Genomic DNA, 20,080 nt, shown 5'->3' on the forward strand with positions numbered 1-20,080 from the left:
TCATCGGAAGCAGTAAACGCTTGTTTGAGCTATTATGAATGCACAATATAAAATTTGCGAGAAGGAACTACCATTAGTACACGAACACACATAAACACTCAGTTAGTTTGCACTGGAAAAGAAATAAATAAAGCATCTATAGTTATCTTAAAATAAGTGTATATAACTTAAAAGGATCCAAACATCGTTGATCCAAGCATTAGCCGCTTGTACTAGGGTACCGACATTACAACTCACACACACGCACACACGCACACACACACACACACACACACAAATGGACCTGAGAAATATAGATTCGTGTCAGCCTTTCATGAGGTAACTTTCACTCATTCAACAGCATCATTCACGTTTATCAACTTTTAGTTGAAGATTACATCTTGTCTGTAAAAAGTTAAAATAATCCATAGCATATGACTTATTATATCTATACATAACGAGACACAATCGTGCTTTACAATGCGGAGTGGTTAGGAATGGCAACAAAAAGTAAGGATATAAAATAATACGTTTGGCCAAAATTCACATTTGAGTTGAAATGATAGGATCCCATTGGTTATGGTGCAGGCATTCTTCCTCTTAAAAAGGGGTTAGGGAAAAAAAAAGTGTGCAAAGGGAAGTAAGTTCGTCTAACGGGTTCAGGTCTGCTAAAATACGACCTTCTTCATTTTAGCTCCAAGACCGACCACTAGAGGGAGCCATAAAATAACTGCTTACCTTGGTCGATAAACAAATACGTCATTTTGAAGGGACATCTTTTTTTTTTTTTATCATGTGGGTAATGCTCCGTTGGTGTCTTCACTACAATGTTTTAAGACGGTTGTGAAAACGTCCTTAAAAATGTCTTCGAAGAACAGTCAGCAGTCTGACAACCTTGCTCAATATGAGCGCACAACAAAGGAGGATCGCAATAAAAAGGTTACCTCTGTTAAATGAACAAACGAAAGTTGATTTTGCTAAGTTGGCTAGCTGTTTGCACGTAGGCGATCCCTTAGCCTCGTATGCTAGTACCATGCCAGTGCATGTCTGTTTAATCTGTGTTATCTATTTACAGATCAAAGAGCAAAAGATTTTGATTGATGAACTGTCAAACCTAAAGAAAAACAGGGTAAGGTTAAGCTATTAAATTCTAGCTTTGTTAGCTAGCTAGCGAGCTAGCTCCGTGACTGCATATGCTTTTAATACCTTATAGTTATCACCAGCTATTGGAATTTATTTCTCTAAATTATCGATATCGTAACCCTTAACTTAAAAGTTCCTTAGTTTAATTTTGTTAAAAGCCGTCTTGCATCTCGACAAAAACATTGTGTAAATGTATTACACTTTTTGGACCGTTTTCTCTACAGAGAGTCTATATCCAGCAGCCCAACAGCAACATATTTTTCTTGTCAGACAAAGGAGAGACCTTGAGCTCGTGCAAAGGTAAGGCATTCTCTCACGCAGAACTATGCAGATGCCACTTTGTGCAATGAATGAATGAATCAGGTTTTTTTTTCTCTTTCCCACAGTTCAACTGGATAAAATGAAGAAAGACCATCAAGATATATAGAACTGAGAGATGGGATATCTGGGAAGATGTGTGGAATCTGCTTTGTAGTGAATTTCACTGCATCTCCATGCATACTTCAGGAAAATGTGTGCAAAAAACTTCGTAACAGAGGGCCCAACTGTAGCAAGAATATTACAATAACAATTTCTGATCCGGTTTATAGTTGCCTCTTCTCTGGCCATGTACTCCACATGAGGGGAAGCCTGACTCCCCAGCCTCTACTAGATGCTGATGGGAACATTTTCCTTTGGAATGGTGAGGTATTTGGGGGTTTGACTGTGGGAACTAAAGAAAATGACACTGAAATTATTCTCCAGCAACTGTCATTGTGCAAATGCAATTCCGATATATTGTCAGTCCTGTCTCAAGTTAAGGGCCCCTGGGCCATCATTTATTATCAAAAAGCCGAACACTGCATATGGTTTGGGAGGGATTTTTTTGGGAGACGAAGCCTGCTTTGGAGCTGTGACTCAGAGCAGAGCTCCTTCATGCTATCCTCTGTATCCATCTGCTTGCCGAATCCTGAATCAGTCCACTGGCAGGAAGTACCAGCAGTTGGTGTGTACAGGTTGGATTTAAAGAGCAGTTCACAAGATGGAAATTGGAAACTTGAGCTCTATCCTTGGGCTCATCCAGATGCTGAGCCCCCGAATGACTTCACTTGGGAAGGTCTGCCGAGTTCTATCTCCTTGATGATCAACAATTCTAGACTCTTTATTACTTCTCTTATTCCTCTAATGAACATGTCCATAACCACACCAAACCTCGAACTAAATCTGAGTTCTCAAAATTCATCTTGTGATCTGAAGGAGTTTCTAAAAAGTGCTGAAAAGAGAGAAATGGTGGGCAGTTTTATTGGTGTGCTCAGTGAGGCGGTACGGAGGAGGGTGCAGTGCCTGCCCCTCCAGGACACAGCAGCACAGGACACAAACAATAAGGCAGCTCACGTTGCCATCCTCTTTTCAGGAGGAATTGATTCGATGATTCTAGCTGTTCTTGCTGATCACCACATACCTGCAGACAGACCAGTTGACCTACTGAATGTGGCATTCAAGCTTCAGGAATTGAAGATGAATCAGGTTTCAAGAAAGAAAGGGCATAATCAGAAAAAAGATTGCACTAACGCTGATGCCCCTTCAGACCAGCAGAAGTCAAACTGCTTTGATGTGCCAGACAGGATCACAGGTCGAGCTGGTTTACAGGAGCTCAAAAATCTCAGTCCTGCACGCAAGTGGAACTTTGTAGAGATCAATGTTACTCAAGAAGAGCTTAAGGAAATGCGAGAGAAGCGCATCAGTCACCTTGTGCACCCTCTGGACACGGTTCTGGACGACAGCATAGGCTGTGCTGTGTGGTTTGCAGCCAGAGGAGTGGGAATCATATCAGAGGAAGCAGGACAGAGGCAGCACACTTCAACAGCAAAGGTGGTCTTTTGTAGATTTTTCTTTTAATTGTTTTTTCAGTGACACACTGGGCACCTCTGCTGGAAAGCCCTGGTGTGTATTTGGTGTTTTGGAGGCTTATTCACACACTTTTTTTTTTTTTTTACCCTTGGGCAGGTGGTTCTGACGGGTATTGGAGCGGATGAGCAGCTAGCGGGTTATTCCAGACACCGTATCCGGTTTAAGAGCTCTGGTCTCGAGGGCCTGGTCAAAGAGCTTGCCATGGAGCTGGGCAGAATATCCTCCAGGAATCTTGGACGAGATGACCGTGTTATTGGAGACCATGGCAAAGAGGCCAGGTACAGTTGATCATATTGCCCCTTGATTGCAGGATGTGAAAAGTTTAACCTGTGATGATTACATCTACAAAGTTGATTCAGCAGAATAAATAATACATAAAAATACAACGGTTATACCTGTAATTTAGCCAGCACTGATTTTGTTTGTGTTCAGATTTCCCTACTTGGATGAGGATGTGGTAAGCTTCCTGAACAGCCTGCCCATATGGGAGAAAGCAAACCTGTTTCTGCCCAGGGGTGTTGGGGAGAAGCTGCTTCTGAGGCTGGCTGCTATGGAGCTGGGCCTGGGGGCCTCTGCTCTACTACCCAAGAGAGCCATGCAGTTTGGCTCCCGAATTGCGAAGCTGGAGAACACCCATGAAAAAGCATCGGATAAGTGCAAGAGACTGGTCACAAGCTAGTGGACACTTAAATTCATTCTTTATTTGTATGTGTTCTAAAAATGCCATTCTCCAGTGCTGTTTCTCTTCAGTAGTTTGGGAGTCTCTGCTCCGATTCATATTTTAGTGCTTTTGTCTCCATGCAGTACTTGGCTTACAAACAGCACACTGCTATCCAGCTTTGTTTTGAGCCAAATGAATGCTACATTAAATAAACCTCAGGATCTTTAAGTTGTTCTTTGAAGTAATTGTCACATTCTTTGTAAGACAGGAGGTTTCCTACATCAAAGCGTCCTGATATCCTATAGACATAAACTGATCTCCTGTGATGAAAGACGGACAAATGCCTGTGTGATGATATATATTCAATATTCAACATATCAGACATTTGGATAATATCAAATTGAAGTGTAAATCACCTTAATATAAGCCATGATAGGAAGTTCCCTGGTGCATCCCTGTGTTCGATTGGTCCCGTCTGTGTGGTGAGGCAGGATGTTTGCAATTAGGACCCTTGACAAAGGCACTATCTGTGCCTTCACCTAAAACAGCTTTCTAATAAGCCATAAGCCACCACAAGTAAACTAGCAGAGAACCTCATTACAAAATACTTCTATAATGTAATGGCTTACAAAAAAGCCCAATTTCCTTGGAAACGTAGTATGTGGCTGTTTTCAGCTGTCAAACCTTTGATAAAAAATAAAATGAAACATTTAGCAAAAATTGATCAAATAGAAATTATGAAACTCCAGTACCTCTTTCTCTTTTAGGAAAGTTTCCAAGAGGGGAAGGGTTGTTCTTGAAAACAAATAAAAACAGGGACACTGCAAAGAAGCATAATGCAAGAAAAACAAATGAAGATTTTAAAGAACAACCCAAAACAAAAAAAACCCCTGCAGTATGGTTGAAGTGACTTGGTGATTCTGTTGCCGTTGACGAGGCGGCACTGAGTACGTACAGCACTGCGTGAGTCCGTTTCAGCAGGAAGAGGCTTCTCCTTCATACTCTGCACTCTCAGGTCTGAATCCGTCTCTAGTATGCCGTACTTTGACATTTCTGAGGATGCAAATGGAAGACCCAATAAGATGTCAACCAGTGGTCATGTTTTTCAACTGGATCAATATATTATTTTCCTGTCCTCTTTCCACTCGGATAAATTCCGCTCACCATTATCCTTGCACTGATATGAGAGCACCAGGCTACTGTCTTTATCCTTCCTCTGGACCTCAGTGAAGCGCTCTATAAATGCTCTGAGGCTGAAATCTTCTTTAAACAATGTGTCACTGTAGAAAGAAAAGTAATTTAGAGGAAACATGGATCTTGCAGTACAGGCTTAGAGGGGATACTTCTAAGGACATACCCTCCAATCACAATGATATCGTCATTCACTGCGAAGTGCTTGACTGTCAGGTGAAGGCAAGCAACTGCACCAAGCCGCTCCTGCAATAGCATATGAAAAGCTGCCCATAGTAATGTGCCTTTGTGAGGATGAGACCTACCTATGGATCTCCTACAATATGTCAAGTGTATTGTCTAATTAAAGGTGCAATGTGTTAGCAGTTTTGTTACAACATAAAACTAACATTTGTAGATCGATTATGATGATGATGTTACATTTGTATAGTTACATTTGTATAGAACTTTATTAATATTAGAGGGACATTCACTAAAACATGTAACATTATGATTCCTGTGCAGTAACACATTTTGCATTTTACATTTAGTGTTGTGGCAACAATGTAGCTTTCTATTTTGTCAAGACAATGAATGTAAACGGAACTGAGACAGCTACGCACTGTACCTTCAAGCCTAGATTTGGTCTTACTGTACCTCATTGTTTCTTGTTCCATCGTTAAGGACTCGAACATTAGGGACCTCCTGAGCCCATTTCTGGAAGGCTTCGTGGTAACGCGCATTGGTCTGTTGAACACAAGATTGATCTACTTACAGACCTGGCGCTATTTACAGCTATGTAAAAAAACAGCTGTATTAAACTGGATACAGGTTCATTCGGGAATAAAAGTGAACTCACAACCACAAAAACTGTATCGATACATTCATTCTCAGTCAGCGTCCGGACCCAGTGAGAAATTAGGGGGCAGCGGCCAATGGGCAACAAAGGCTTAGCAACGCCTTGCAAATGCTTAAATTCTCCAGTTGTATCATTATCGATATCTCTCTGTAGTCTTGTACCATATCCTGCTGCAAGTATAACAGCTTTCATTATTAAGATGTAGTTAATACCCTTCTAGCTATCTTGTATTTCCTCGTACAGATGTAGCTTTTCGTTTACTTTTCGCCATACTTTGGGTACAAAGTCCGCCACGTCACGGACTTAAATTTACTATGAAGGTTGCGCAATGCTCCCATCTAGTGGCGGATTCCAGCAATACACTCGAATAATAACAAAATCCGCGTCGCTCGTTGCCTAGTGCAACGCTGTCTCAAATGATACTACTTTGTGCATTCACTAAGCGTGTTAAAGGATATATAAGACGTTACCTTGGAGGTAGGATTTTAGAAGCTAGTTTTGAGAGTATAAACTGTTAAACACAAATTACGATTTTCAGTTGTCAAGTAATTCTGTGATAAGCATTTACGAAACAACCGCTTGGCGACGTATTGTAAACCACCTTGAACATGACTACGGAGCGCCTGTCTTTAAACTGCGTGTCGCCAGTAAGATCAGCAGCGGAGACGAGCGCCAAAGCTTTTCGTCTTGCGCTGGCAGCTCAGAGAAATGCCAGCGCTTTCTTTGAAAAATACGACCGAAGGGAAGTCCAGGAATTGCTCACTTTGACTACTTGTAATTGGTTATTATGTCCAGAAGACTTTATTCTACCCGTGGATGTCCCACCTGGCATCATCAGACAAATGAATAATTTCTCGCCCACCAACGCCATTATTCTTGCACCTTTGAGTCAAATGTGCCCCTTGACTACAAGGTGGTTCACCAAATTGTAAGGGAACTAACGGTTGGCATATATTGTTTCAATCAAGTGCCGTTAATCAGCCTGGAACCCAACTATGACCAAAGCACATCCTGCAAGCTGTCACCTGCATATTATGATACCAAAATAGGTCAGATTTTGATAAACATAGATTATACAATGAAGGCTCTCTGGCACGGGGCATATATTCCAAAGGAAAAACGCATTCGCTTTTCTGAATTATGGAGATCCCAGCTTGGGTGTCGATTCTAACGGAATTCCTCAGACAAAGAAGGATATTTTTGCTGAATTTCTTACAGCAGGTGAGGCATGTGGTGTTTTTCATCTATTTTATTTTAGACATTGACTTAAAACTGACACCTAAATATTATTATGCTTAAGTGATTGGTCTACAGTCAATTGTCAGTTTAGATACTGTAATAGTTTTATTGTTTTGATAACATACTAAAGCACATCAACTTTTATGTTCTATTATAATGAGCCCTGTCCTTTTCTGTAGGCTTAGTAGACACCTCAGATGACCCTCGTTACCAGGGCATCTATGACAATGACAATGATGACAAGGACCCAACCTACGAACCCAACAGTGTCGAGGAACAGAAGCTCTTTTCTCAGCATGTCGACAGCATCCTGCTAAAGATCACCTCCCGCCTGACCTCGGTGCATCAGCACGAGAACTTGTTCACCTTCGAGGGTGCCCACAGTGTGTCCTCTGTGGTTCGGCAGACAGAGGAGGAACTGGACCTGGCCACGTACCAGCAACTGCAGCAGAGGCTGGCCCGCCACACCAGGCTGGTGAAGACACACCTGGGCCAGAAGGCGGAGCTCAGCCGGGACTTGACCTACCCTGAAGCTCATCGGCTTCCTCGTGCCCTTTCTTATAAGCCTAAAGGAGGAAGATGAAGATTCCTGACCTGTCACAAATGCTTCCACCTTTCTCAGGTTCTGTCTCTGTGTGAGGGCTGTTCACTGAAATCCCACAAGGACATGGGTGCCTACAGGTTTTTGCTCTAAGCCTGCACCCTGCTTCACCTGTTTCACTGATAACCACACCTCTTTAACCACAAAAGGATCCTAATTGATAAATTAGGCACTTGCCTGCGTGGTTTGGCTCAAAAACCTGGAGACTCTCTCCTCTCTATTGAATAACACTGCTATATGGCTTTAAATATTTTACTTTTATATTCTTATAGAGACAGAAAGTCCACAACACTGCATAGTTTATAGTTGGCTGGATTCTAACTAGAACTAAGTTGATTACTTGGCTCGTTATCAAGAGCTAAAACAAGGGTGTGTGAGCAGGGAACTTGGAACTGGGTACCACTGCCTTGATTTTCAGTACCTTCCATAACCACAAACGTGGACCTGGTGTTACTTTTCCCACAGAGGACAAACTGAAGACAGAACGGGAGATGCCTCCTCTCCTCCTCGGGCCTGCATTTTCCTGTAAACACTTTTTGTATAAACCGGATCAGTATTTCCACCTGCATGGCGGCATAGAGTTTGATGTGGGCACTCCTGAGTTGGACGATATCACTGAGGAGATGAAGGTAAGGATTAAGAACAGGTGAGGGTGAATCTGTAATGGCTACACAGAGGGAAACAGGTGTTGGGTTTTGCTGGTACAGCTCTTTGCACATCTTGGGAAGGTATTTCAGATACAAGTGAGGTCTAGTTTTAGTATTACCATCAACATTAATTCTCTGAACATACTTTTGTCGGGTGGTTTTTAGCATATTAATAAATGGTAGCTATATTAATTCTGAACTCCATGTGTTAGAGCTCATTTTAAAACATTGCCAGAGTAATATTCTTTATTCTATGTTTATAGTTCAGTCCTCACAAAATAGCTTATATAGCTTTTAATTCATTTCTGTTTTACAATCGATCTTTTCTTGTATAGGAAGCCTTTATAACACTACAGACTCGAGCGTCGGGCTATCTGAATGACTTACTTCAGCAAGACAACACTTACAAGAAGGACTTTCATATACCCTTAAGTGAGATTGACGGGAAAAGGTACGTTTGGGACAGATGACAAACCTGGAAATACCTCTGCTGTCACTGGTCATGGCTGGTTGTAAGTGTACCCTCGTTCCGCAGCTACTACGTGATCTCCATTGAGTTGGCAGCTTTGTATCCCCAGCAGAACATGGTTCAGTGGTGGGAAGCCATGAACACTGCCATCAAAACTCAGCGGTCACAAAGGCTGCCCCTAACTGACATTGAGCTCCATGAACAGTTTAAGAAAACCTTTGGGTATGGAAAAGCCATCAAATGCAAGGTAAAAGCTCATCAGAGACTTGAACATTGTGGTTTGATGACAAATAGAAACTTTAAATGCTACATTGGTGAGTTCTATCATATATTTTAGGGAATATGGCAGCTATGAATCACATGATTTGTATGTGTCTAGTGTTATTATTAGTATAAATTAGTTAAATAAGGCAAGGACAGATGAAACAGATCAAGGCTGCTGCTGTCCATAAACTAAACCCAACGGGTGAGGCTTTTTTATGTCGCTGGAATTCAGAGAAGTGTGTCTTTGGGTGGTCTGCAGAATGTACCATATGGACTCCGGGCAGCAGCCGAGCGGGGCCTGTCGTCCGTGTTTCACACAATCTGCCGCAAGAACTCTCCATCGCACCTGGCAGAGCTAGATGAGCACGGTTACTCTCTGCTCCACCACGCTGCCATGTGCAACCATGCCAACATCATCTGCCAGCTGGCAGCGGCAGGCATTGACCTGAACCAGGCACGCAGTGTAAGGTTCGACCGCTCCGGTATGATCACTGCCACATACTCCAATACATAGTGCACAGCCATTAATAAAATGCTGCTCATTGATTTCAAAGGTACATTTAATAGAATTTCAGCAGTAAACCCTATTGACATGAAATGAATATCCCTAGTGGTAGATATAGAATGTGATGTTTCATTGTTGAAAAATACTGTTGTGGATTACAAGCCTTTCAGTTTTCTGCAGTGATGTGGTAATTCTCATATTTTTAAGCCCCATGGCAAATCATTTTACATGAAGAGCACCAGTAACATCTGACATAAACTTGAAAATGTTATGCAATTTGTGCACCTTTAACTTTGTGCTGCAAAATAAACTTGTAGTTCTGAATCACCATGCCTGTGTGCTCTTGTTGTTCCAGGGAGATGTGCAGGTGGTGAGCATTTGGAAGAGGCAGCTGGTATGAGTTCATTTTTAAATCTTAAAACATCATAATAACAAATTAGATTTTCAATGTAAGAATAATGATAACAATCTGTTAAAACTGCTGTTGATTGTGCTCTCTACATTTTAATTTATGTAAAGAGGGCGTCTTTTCTCCAGGTCCCACTCCGTTGCACCTGGCTGCCCAGTGTGGATCTCTGGAAGCCGTGAACTGCTTGCTTGCTCTGCAGGCAGACTACAGACGGGCGGACAGGAGAGGCTGGATGGCGGTGCATTTTGCGGCCTTTTACGGCCAGGTCTCATGTGTCCAAGCACTGTGCAGGAGAGACCCGACCTTGCTGGACGCACACACACATACTGAGTGAGTGGCAAATATCTCAGCGCAAGTCCATGCAAGAGGTTGGGCTCTTCTCTTAGAGTGACTAACCGCTCAGCTGGTGTGCTTTTGCAGGTATCACACCTCACCCCTCTTACTGTCGGCGATGTCGGGCTCTGTGGACACACTGGACTTCCTGCTGTCTAGCGGGGCAAACTGGAGAGAGAAGGACAGTAAGGGTAATGATGCAGTGCAGCTTGCCATCCTCTACTTCCACATCGACGTGCTACGATGCTTCGTTCGCCTGAATCTTGAAGACCTCCCAGTGTGGAAGATCCTTGTTGGTATGCTGCCGTCTGAATAAGAATGATTCCGCTATGCATGTCAACATTCACGTATTTTTGTCGTTATATTACTATTTGCATTCGAAGGTCAACAGACGTTTAATACATTTATTTAAAAACGTACAGAGTATGACAAATTAAATTTTAATTATCTAGCAGGATTTTATTTGCCTCTGGGTTATTTGAAAGTAGCTTATGGAGCAATGATGCGTTAAGTGGAGGTTTGGGGTGTTCTATTTCCTCTGACCCTGCAGAGATGCTCCAGAGCACAAAGCCCAGGAGCCTGCAGATGGCTGCCAGGTGCCTCGAGGCTCTCTCCATCAACGCAGACTCCTTCTGGAAGGACATCATGGAAGCAGGTGAAAGTCAGATAGCCAAGGCAAACTTTATGGAGATCAAGCCTGATCAGTTATGACATTTGTTAATTAACTATTGCATTTTAACCGCTATGCTGAACATAGTTTATAAGTGGGTATGGGCAGGGTTATGGTAAATTAAGATTCAGGAAAAACATGCCTGTGTATTTTATATTTCATGGATTGAATGCATATGTAGTAGATCAGTGAGCACCAGCCTCTGCTCCCTGGGACTGACTACCCTCAAGAGTTGATGCTGCATTCAGGTAGTCATTGGTAACTGTCATTGGTAACATTTCAATTAGTCTGTAAATAACCTACTTCCCAAATCATAACTACTGGTTGTTTACAATGATCATTTAAACATCACTATACGTACAGTACAGTACATACTGCAGTGAAATCGCCAACCCTAATCCACTGCACCAGATCTATGTCATCATGGTCTTCTGAAGTTTTCGATTACCTGAATCGGGTACTATAGGTTTGTCTCGGGAAGGCAAGCTCGATCTCCATGAGTACAGCTGGTGACCACTACACTAGATCCCTCATTACAGAAGTATTAGGTGTTTACACTGATGATAACCTCAGCCCATGTGCTGTGCTACAGGTGGTATCGCCGCCCTGGTGGAGCTCCTGCGCAGTGACAGGCCGCTGCTGCAGCGCATGGCTACAGCAGTGCTTTGTCACATGACGGAGCATGCACCGGCTGCAGAGGAGCTGGTGCGCCTCAGAGCTGTACCCGTGCTAATCAACCTCCTGGGCAGCCAGCAGGCTGAGCTCCAGTCACGCTGCACTCTTATACTGGCAGACCTGGCCAGCCACAGCAACCAGTACCAGACCCACATCGGTGAATTGGTGAGCCCACATGGCTGGTACTGCACAATCTATAGCTTGTAAATAATAGCACTTTTCTGTGTCTCAGTTACTTAAAGCCACATGCATTATATTTTGCTTTAATTAAGCAGTATTATCACACACACACACACACACACACACTTACACACACACACACACACACACACACACAAGTACTTCGCTTGCATGGCTTCATGAAGGACCTCTTTCCAAAACATTCTGTTTCTCTGTGTACTTTACTACAACTTTGAATCTCTCTCTTGCTCTCTCACTGTCTGTCTCTCTATAATATATATATATATATACACACACACACAAAATTATAAAACATCTTTTATAAATGGGTGCAGAAAATTTTTGGGTGCAGTAATTTTTGAATATGATCTTTGTCAAATCAGACTGGATGGTCTGGTTGGGTAGCCGGTTCTTTGGTAATCATTGGTAATCATCTTTCCCTTTTTCCCGTTTTGCAGGGTGGGGTGGCCCCAGTCATTCACCTCCTGAACTCTGACCTCCAGGATGTGCTGGTGAACACTCTGAGGTGTGTGCACGCTTTATGCACCGCCTGCACCAGTAACCAGTCCTCAGCAGCACTGTCTGGAGGGATTCCTCAGCTGGTGGAACTGCTGAGTGTGAGCTCAGGTACAATACTCATTAGTGATCACACACTAGGAAAACTACTCATTAGTGAAAACCACTCATTAGTGATCACACACTAGGAAAACCACTCATTAGTGATCACACACTAGGAAAACTACTCATTAGTGAACACACACTAGGAAAACCACTCATTAGTGAACACACACTAGGAAAACCACTCATTAGTGAACACACATTAGGAAAACCACTCATTAGTGATCACACACTAGGAAAACCACTCATTAGTGAACACATACTAGGAGAAACACTCACTAGTGATCACACACTAGGAAAACCACTCCTTAGTCATCACACATTGGGAAAACCACTCCTTAGTCATCACACATTGGGAAAACCACTCCTTAGTCATCACACACTGGGAAAACCACTCCTTAGTCATCACACACTAGGAAAAATAAGCCAAAAGGTGTGATTTTTACTTCTTTGTAGACAAACCTTGGCAGCCATTTAAATCGGTAGTTTTCCCTTTACCAGTTGTAACCAGTCAGCACAGACATTCTGCTGCATTAATTTTGCACAGGTGCTATTAGGCTAACTTATCTAACAAACTGGCAAAGGTCATGCCCTCCACATACTTTTTGCCAGACTCCTCCTCTAATGCTCTTTTGCATGTCAAATATAGGATGTGTTGGTGATCAGGCATGACTTTTTATCTCAGTGTCTGTCATGTTGCGCAGAATATTTCCACACAACCCTTTTCTGTCCTGATTCACACTGGTGATTGTTTGATTTGTCTAACAGATTTGTATATATGTGTATTCATATAAAGAAAACTATTGTGTCTTCTGTGAGTGCATTACTGGAGATACAATGAACAGGTCCTGTAGTGATACATGAGAACTGATGGATGGTCCTGGCTGATTTAGGGTGTGCAGTTGAAATGTCTGTGCTAGTATATCTACATATGCCCCATCTCGATTGGTTCTATCCAGTGATATTATATTAGATGTGTTTGTGTGTGTGTGTGTGTGTATATGTGTTTGTATAATAGAAACACTGCAGGAAGAGGCCTGCCTAGCCTTGGCTGAGCTGGCCCGTGGCCACAGAGAGAACCAGGAGCTGATCTGCGAGGCTGGGGTTGTGAGCCCTCTGGTGCAGGTGTTAAAGAGCAGAAAGATGTCTGCCCAGGTCAAAGCAGCAAATGCCTTGGAGGCCATAGTGCACCAGAACCCTGCCATACAGGAATGCTTTCTGGAGAAGTCTGCTGCCCGCCATCTTCTACGGCTCTTAAAGGTAACGCAGCTCTCCAACAAGCTGCTCTCTGGTCTGTAGCAGGGTTTGGGGGGGATTTGTGGTCATCTGGAACCTTGTCTGGTATTGCAGAATCCAATGCAATATGTTTATCTAAACAATAGAATTGAAGTCTGGCTTCATACTGTAAAATTAAAAAATCTTTTTTAATCTAATGTAACCTCTGAGGCTGTATCAACTGGATGCTCGAAATAGTTCCACTGTAATTCTGAAAGTGTGACACAGTAAAGTCATTCAAGGAATATTAATAATGTAATTAAGTGTGTTGGTATGTGTGTGTATGTGGGGGTGTGGGTGTGTGTGGGCATGTGTGTGTCTGCCTTTGCCCTGGGCCCTAGGTGTTCCAGCAGGAAGTGAGGGAACCGGGAGCCACAGCACTCTGGGCTCTGGCTGGGTCCACGCTGAAACAACAGAAGAAGATGGCCAAGCTCATCGGCTACCACTTCATCCTGGACATGCTCCTGTCCACCTCGGACAAAATGCAATATGTAGGTGAGACCAGGGAAGCAGGCGGAGCAACACATAGCACGTCTGGTCCTGCTGTTCCAAAAGTGCTCCTTTCCGTCTCTTGTCCTTGTCTGCGTCTGGGACACTCGGAAATGTCGAGTAAAAGCTTTCCCAGTGAAGCTGTCATCGAGTGAGGAAGGGGAAGTGTGTGATCTCCTGAGATTAACAAAATGAAGCACCAAAACACAGTAAACTCAGCACTCGATGACACAGTGTTGACAGCTACTGGATGAGCTGTGCTAAAGGCTGATATATGGCCCTTTGGACAGTACTCTGCTTGAGGTTCCTCTCCACTACTGTGAGAAAGGTCAGGTCCAGCGCTTCCTGTCTCGAGACGTTACCAGTCTGCTAGAGTCATAATGCAGGCAGGTATGCGCTCAGGAATGCCTGAGCCCCAATGGGATGTTCCCTGGAACACTCCTCTTACCAAACACAAGTCCTTGCCTCTTGTTTTTGCCATTAGTATCCTCTACATATATGAAATGATCACAGACAATGATTCTACAAGTAGGAGCACCTCCTTTTTGACCTTATGTCTGGCACTTCAGCGCAACAGGTCTGTTTAAAAGCTTCTGTCAAGCAGCCGTTCATTTAATTCCCACAAGGCCCCTGTCAGCCAGACTTGTCCTCACATTAGATATGTGAAATACAGCATTTGGAAGGAGGCGTCTGTGCCTTTTCCACACTTAAAGACGACTGACTGCTCTGGTTTTATTGTTTGCAGGATGCCAGGCAGTGATAGCCCTCAGCCACTACAGCCATAGACACCAGAGTAATCTGTGTCGAGAAAACGGGGTACCGCCACTGGTACGATTACTTCGGGGAGCTCGTACTACAGAGAGGACACTCCTTAGTGTTATCCGTGCCCTTGGTACACTGTGCATTGGTAATATTGGACCTTTTTACAACTCAGAATGGACAGAGAGTGTTATCAGATCTAGCATACAGAATAGAACTGTATGTTGTTTGTTTATTTGTTTACTTACATTTTTTATGTAATTAAAATGTTTGCAGGGGTGGCTCACACTAATAATACAAACAGTCAGATGGTGATTTATGAGGAAAAAGCCATTCCAACATTATTAGAGCTTCTCCAAAGCCACAAATCTGCACAGGTTAAGGTAAGTCCTGCATATATGTCCCCTTTGATTAACAAGTGACACCTGTACACATTTCGCAAATGTGTCACAGTCATGATCTTGAGGTCCTTGTTTTGTTAATGGGAACAGGTCCAGGTCTCCCACACACTTGCTTGTATCCTGATGGGCAATCAGGAGCTCCAGAGGGCCTTCCAGGAACATGAAAACTTTTCCTACGACAGCATTGTAAAGCTTCTACAAGACCAAGACCAAGTAAACTGCATTCCTTATCATGATTTCTTGAGTGGTTCAGAGGAAAAATCTAATGTATTTATTTATTCACTTTACTACTTACATAACATAACCCTAAGTGTTAGCAATCAGATAGCATGTTTGGTGTCCAACTTTTGCTCATTTGTTCAGCTGCACTGGATTTTTGATAACAACACCACTAATAAGGAACGGTACCTGAAGACCATTAGTTAGCATCGTGCAAACTGTTACTGAGTTTCCCCCAGGGTATGAACTAAAAAACAAAACCATACAGGTTTTGGTTGATTGCTGACATTTAAAATATGTTAAATAATCTAAAGATTCACTATAATCCATTCCTTCTAGGTTGTGCCCACAGTGTTGTTCATTATTTTATACATTTGAGAAGAAAATAAACTAAGGCCAAAATAAGTTTGATAATCTGTGTGTGTGACATTCCAGTTTATATTATATGACAGAACATCCGTCTGGAGGCAGGTCATGCATTGGCTCTGTTTGCATACAATAATGCCACCCAGCAGACAGCACTTAAGCAAAGAGGAGGACTTCCGTTCCAAGGCTTTCAGCCCTTTCTGAACTCGGCCAATGAGATGGAGCAGGCCAAGGTTTCGTTTCAGGTAGAACGAAGACTCGTGCTGTTTCTCTCTTACCACAGTATGTGATTGATGGTCGGTTATTCAGTATGTAACTTTGATGTTTAACACTATTAGAAAATATAATAATTCAAACTTATTTGAAATCTTGAAATTGAAATGTTTTGCTACCTTTATGAAAATAAAATTGAAATGTTTCGCTACCTTTTTATGAATTGTCTATTAGATAGTGGTGCTAGCTAAAGTGATCACTGACTCTGACCAAGTGACACTTACTGCAAGTGGAATCACTACTCTGGTAAAGCTTCTGGAGTCTGAAAAACCAGACATTGTTGTCTTAACAGGTACGTTTCTCCATTGATCTGCTACTTCCCAAGAATATCTCATTCATATACGTCATTAACATTTCATGTAACATGTTTACGTATGTATAAAATATGGATTTTTGGCATTGCTTGGTAATGCTTTTTCAGCCCAGCTACTGGCAAGCTTGTCTCATACCAGAGCGGGGGTTCCGCATGCCATCGTGACCATGGGGGCTATAGAGCATCTCTGTGCCCACCTCTGCTCTGAGGATGAAGAGGTACAATTCATCAACTTTACACAAATAAACCTGATACTGTAAACCAGGTGGAAAAAAAAACAGGTTTTCAGTTTTCTTTGTCTTCGACAGTAGCACTTTCATTCACGTTTTATCAGGTGCGAAGTGCTTGCGCCAGTGCACTTGGTTATCTTACCTACAACCGACATGCACATCGCCTCCTGCTGGTGGAATGCAGGAACAATCCTGTTACTTATAAACTGCTCATGGACCATCTAGCTGAGGATGCCAAGATATGTCGCAGATTCGTGTCCGAGTTCAAAAGACAAAGGAGCATGGGGTTACCATCACTTAGGTACTGCTCCATCATTCAAAGATGGCTACATTAATTGGCCAGTTTAATTTTCAGACATTATTAATGATTTTAGTAATGTTTTTATTACATTTATTACAGTACAATTACCAAGTAGTTTGCTTGAAGCCCTTTTTGTGTTTATTCATAGGGAAATGTTAAGCATCTTAAACATTACATCCACAAATAATGGCCTTTACTTGTTGTTTTCTGCAGCTTGGAGGTAAACGGGGGTCCACCTGTCCAACAACGTTTTAGTAAAGGTACATCACATTAGTGTACAGTGTGCTACAGCATATACAATACAGGACCAGTGAAGGGCCATTTAATGTCACGTTACCAGTGAGGTTTCAACACCACCCATCACAAATCCTGGAGGCTTTGCATCAGAATGTTCAAGTAGCTCTTTGACAATATAGCACACCTGGTTCTTTTTTTATATGGAAACTTTCTGCAGTTTTCTGTGAAGCCAGTAAAAGACTTCCCTAATGCTCAAGCAGTGCATTTGATGTCTCTTTGAACATTCTTAGGCTCTGTGGTCAGGTGTTGTAGGTTTGGTGTCATCTTGAGGGCCAGAACAGTTTACTCTGTCCTGTCTCATCTTCCCTACTAGGGGTGCCAAAGAGTAGGAGCACAGCACACAGCCTCCACGCATTCAGAAATGGCCTTGACAGAACCAGATCGACCCCAGTGCTACATCGTCTTAGCCAGAGGAGCAGAACTGCTGATCCCAGAGTGCGATTTGTTGAGGGATCTTCCGGCAGTTCCCAGCAAACCCTGGGCCAGGATAATGCTATCTGACTTTAATGATCAGGCATTCACAACAGCAGTACTAAGCTGGCTTTGTCATCAGTGGACAACTTTGCCAGGCTTCCAGAATTCCACTCCATGTGCCAAATATCAAGGGAAAGAATGGAAATCTTATAGCGCATTCAATAAAGCAATACAAAAAGATATTTTTGTGGAATTTTAATTTATAAGCAAGAATTACAAAATTAAAGGAAGTCATTATTAGCTTTTTATCTTCAGTTTTAATGGAGGAATTTTGATGGCAGCATCCCTCACCTCTGTAGATATATCCCTACCAAGTGGAGCCCTAGGATTTCACAAACAGTGATAGGCAGTTATTTTACTAAATAGTACACAGGTAAATGTAAAGGCTTTCCTTACTGATCCGAATGAATCGGGAGTAGCTGTGTCTGACTCACTTTGGTTCATAGCAGACCTCCTGAGTGTGTGACACAATCCCCTTTCCTTCCTTTAGCCTCTCTACACCATTCCTAAAAGCAAAACCAGATCTTAGTGTACTTCTATATTTAAAGTAAACAAATCACGAGAGAATGCTTCCATACCATGCAATCATGACTCCATTATCTGTGCAGAATTCTGATGGAGGACAGAGTAATTGCAAACCAGTGGCGTCTGTGACAATCCTCAATGTTTCCCTGATGTATTCATTGCTGGCTACTCCTCCTGACACAACCTACAGAGGGCGTCATCCACACACGAGAGAATTTAACAGGATGCCTGCCAGTCAAGCTTCAGGTGACTCTGCTGAATGTTATTTGTTCCAGTAAAATTCTAAAGCGATTAAGCCAGTGCAGAGTTGACTTTCATCCTAAAGGCCAAAACAAAGTCCTCTGGTGCAGTACACTTACCAGCGTTGGGTTGCTTTGTGGCAGATGACCTTTTGCCTTACAGAACAAAATGGCCCGGAAGGTCCGCTTGGCTATGTGTAAAGCCACAGTGTGTTGTGTCGCAGCAGCTATATCCTGCACACATGATAACAGCTGGCCTTGCAGAATGCCTGTAAAAAGAGAAAACATTTTGTTAAAATAAATAATTTTGCCAGTTGATTAACACTCCTCCTGCCACTGCCAAATGTAAGAATACATGAATGAATTAACAAACAAATGAATACCTTCCTCCTTCTCTTTTTTGTTTATAGCAATTGTCACCTGGTTGCGCAGACCAGCAAATGAGAAATTGCAGTCATAGTGCTGTCCCATTGGTATTTTGAACTGGAATTTGAGTCGATCACCCTCTTTTGCCAAAAGCTCAATTGCTTGTCCACCACTAAGACTACAACACTTTGGGTGCTTAACAAGAGACAATCTCCTTGCTACCTGCAAGGAAACACTTGAAGAATTGATTTTGAAATGAAAATTGCATTACCTTCTTAAAACCTATGATTCAGTAATATCTGTATACCTTGTCCAAAGTGTCTCCTGGGGCCTCATCCAGTGTTTGCCCTAGAAGTACAAAGTCATCTACTCCCCTTGCAAGTGCTAGAAGAGAATGACCTCCTGATACAAGAAGCACTAGAAAAGGAAACTCCACCGGCTGAAACATCCTCACAGTAAGGGCATGGGCCTCCATGTGATGGATGGGGATGAAAGGCTTTTGGTGAAGCTTCACAAAACTCAGACTGAACTTCAAACCAACACCAAGGCTTAGTGCCAGACCTGGTTTCACGGTTGTTGCAACAGCAGAGAGTTCACTGGGTGCAACACCACTCCTGTCTAAAGCTTCCTGGACCACTCTGCAGATGTGCTCTTTATGAAGACGCTGGGCAACTGTGGGTATGATTCCTCCTGCTCTGCAAAACAACCAAGAGGGCATTTAGACTTCATTTAGCCACACTTAGCCTTCTTTAGGGGAAGTGCACTGTGAATGGCTTAAAAGCACACTTAAGTCTAATAGGTCTCATCAGACCACATTTTCAAACAGAAAAAATCATGTTTTCCATTTAGCTCCACCATTAAATCTGATATACAGCAAAATTACTTCAAATGAATTTCTTTTTGTGAGTGCAGAGTTTCTCCCAGGATTCTCCCCGTCTCGTCCATGACCGCAGCGCCCGTCTCGTCGCAGCTCGTCTCAATACCCAGTACGACTCTGGCTGGGCTCCGGAGCGCGCACGCTACCCTTCTTGAAAGACCTTTATATGCAAACATCACCACTGCACGGCAGTCTGACGAATAACGAATCTAACCAAGCCAACCTATAATCATGCCGCACGAATTTTCATAATAATCGTGGGATTGTTCTCCTTCTTTCAGAGACGAAAGCCCCACCACACACGTCGCAAACGTTGGGGTTTCAGACCAGACCAGGCGGACACGTTAGATGCATTAGGCCACGC

General features: G+C 42.8%; 5 protein-coding genes across 5 annotated transcripts; 3 read left to right on the forward strand and 2 right to left on the reverse strand.

Moving 5' to 3' along the window:
- Positions 1 to 763: 763 nt before the first annotated feature.
- Positions 764 to 1,598, forward strand: LOC113581360 (ASNSD1 upstream open reading frame protein). The gene is made up of 4 exons (XM_027016453.2): positions 764 to 918; positions 1,055 to 1,108; positions 1,347 to 1,422; positions 1,509 to 1,598. The coding sequence occupies exons 1-4, from the start codon at positions 841 to 843 to the stop codon at positions 1,547 to 1,549; spliced, it is 249 nt and encodes an 82-aa protein (XP_026872254.1). The 5' UTR covers positions 764 to 840; the 3' UTR covers positions 1,550 to 1,598.
- asnsd1 (asparagine synthetase domain containing 1) lies at positions 1,556 to 3,907 on the forward strand. Its single transcript, XM_027016450.2, has 3 exons — positions 1,556 to 2,973; positions 3,109 to 3,290; positions 3,445 to 3,907. Exons 1-3 carry the CDS (start codon positions 1,576 to 1,578, stop codon positions 3,689 to 3,691), a joined length of 1,827 nt encoding a protein of 608 aa, XP_026872251.2. The 5' UTR covers positions 1,556 to 1,575; the 3' UTR covers positions 3,692 to 3,907.
- On the reverse strand, positions 3,692 to 5,964 carry zgc:136439 (uncharacterized protein LOC678627 homolog). Its single transcript, XM_027016451.2, has 8 exons — positions 5,703 to 5,964; positions 5,501 to 5,590; positions 5,031 to 5,110; positions 4,838 to 4,953; positions 4,629 to 4,726; positions 4,426 to 4,494; positions 4,090 to 4,148; positions 3,692 to 3,993 (listed from the first exon to the last, which is right to left on the reverse strand). The coding sequence occupies exons 1-8, from the start codon at positions 5,892 to 5,894 to the stop codon at positions 3,873 to 3,875; spliced, it is 825 nt and encodes a 274-aa protein (XP_026872252.2). The 5' UTR covers positions 5,895 to 5,964; the 3' UTR covers positions 3,692 to 3,872.
- Positions 5,965 to 6,310: 346 nt separating this feature from the next.
- Positions 6,311 to 17,746, forward strand: ankar (ankyrin and armadillo repeat containing). Its single transcript, XM_035534440.1, is given in 27 exon segments — positions 6,311 to 6,584; positions 6,587 to 6,852; positions 6,854 to 6,923; positions 7,121 to 7,467; positions 7,469 to 7,510; positions 7,512 to 7,563; positions 8,008 to 8,171; positions 8,525 to 8,640; positions 8,725 to 8,905; positions 9,182 to 9,404; positions 9,783 to 9,821; positions 9,965 to 10,166; positions 10,257 to 10,465; positions 10,720 to 10,824; positions 11,432 to 11,679; positions 12,153 to 12,321; positions 13,331 to 13,572; positions 13,929 to 14,082; positions 14,822 to 14,983; positions 15,112 to 15,218; positions 15,327 to 15,449; positions 15,908 to 16,066; positions 16,269 to 16,386; positions 16,516 to 16,625; positions 16,742 to 16,938; positions 17,152 to 17,198; positions 17,549 to 17,746. Coding segments are annotated over 27 exon segments (4,314 nt in total). The 3' UTR covers positions 17,737 to 17,746.
- Positions 17,669 to 20,073, reverse strand: osgepl1 (O-sialoglycoprotein endopeptidase-like 1). The gene is made up of 8 exons (XM_027016431.2): positions 19,723 to 20,073; positions 19,147 to 19,534; positions 18,857 to 19,061; positions 18,594 to 18,742; positions 18,288 to 18,418; positions 18,144 to 18,215; positions 18,001 to 18,031; positions 17,669 to 17,819 (listed from the first exon to the last, which is right to left on the reverse strand). The coding sequence occupies exons 1-8, from the start codon at positions 19,890 to 19,892 to the stop codon at positions 17,754 to 17,756; spliced, it is 1,212 nt and encodes a 403-aa protein (XP_026872232.1). The 5' UTR covers positions 19,893 to 20,073; the 3' UTR covers positions 17,669 to 17,753.
- Between the last annotated feature and the right edge of the window lie 7 nt (positions 20,074 to 20,080).

This window comes from Electrophorus electricus, chromosome 2, assembly GCF_013358815.1.
Source record: "Electrophorus electricus isolate fEleEle1 chromosome 2, fEleEle1.pri, whole genome shotgun sequence".
Taxonomy (NCBI): Eukaryota; Metazoa; Chordata; class Actinopteri; order Gymnotiformes; family Gymnotidae; genus Electrophorus; species Electrophorus electricus.

What these genes read in the sequence shown, in the direction of transcription:
- zgc:136439 (XM_027016451.2), bottom strand. Translation starts at nt 5,894, where the DNA reads ATGAAAGCTGTTATACTTGCAGCAGGATATGGTACAAGACTACAGAGA. An exon ending in AAACGGACTCACGCAGTGCT is followed by an intron (nt 4,495 to 4,628) that starts GTACGTACTCAG and finishes GCTTCTTTGCAG; the next exon opens with TGTCCCTGTTTTTATTTGTT. An exon ending in CTATCATGGCTTATATTAAG is followed by an intron (nt 3,994 to 4,089) that starts GTGATTTACACT and finishes CTTTCATCACAG; the next exon opens with GAGATCAGTTTATGTCTATA.
- LOC113581360 (XM_027016453.2), top strand. Translation starts at nt 841, where the DNA reads ATGTCTTCGAAGAACAGTCAGCAGTCTGACAACCTTGCTCAATATGAG. An exon ending in AGGAGGATCGCAATAAAAAG is followed by an intron (nt 919 to 1,054) that starts GTTACCTCTGTT and finishes ATCTATTTACAG; the next exon opens with ATCAAAGAGCAAAAGATTTT. An exon ending in GACCTTGAGCTCGTGCAAAG is followed by an intron (nt 1,423 to 1,508) that starts GTAAGGCATTCT and finishes TCTTTCCCACAG; the next exon opens with TTCAACTGGATAAAATGAAG.
- osgepl1 (XM_027016431.2), bottom strand. Translation starts at nt 19,892, where the DNA reads ATGTTTGCATATAAAGGTCTTTCAAGAAGGGTAGCGTGCGCGCTCCGG. An exon ending in AATGGAGTCATGATTGCATG is followed by an intron (nt 18,216 to 18,287) that starts GTATGGAAGCAT and finishes TTTTGCTTTTAG; the next exon opens with GAATGGTGTAGAGAGGCTAA. An exon ending in GTAGGGATATATCTACAGAG is followed by an intron (nt 17,820 to 18,000) that starts GTGAGGGATGCT and finishes TGGCACATGGAG; the next exon opens with TGGAATTCTGGAAGCCTGGC.
- asnsd1 (XM_027016450.2), top strand. Translation starts at nt 1,576, where the DNA reads ATGTGTGGAATCTGCTTTGTAGTGAATTTCACTGCATCTCCATGCATA. An exon ending in AGCACACTTCAACAGCAAAG is followed by an intron (nt 2,974 to 3,108) that starts GTGGTCTTTTGT and finishes ACCCTTGGGCAG; the next exon opens with GTGGTTCTGACGGGTATTGG. An exon ending in GACCATGGCAAAGAGGCCAG is followed by an intron (nt 3,291 to 3,444) that starts GTACAGTTGATC and finishes GTTTGTGTTCAG; the next exon opens with ATTTCCCTACTTGGATGAGG.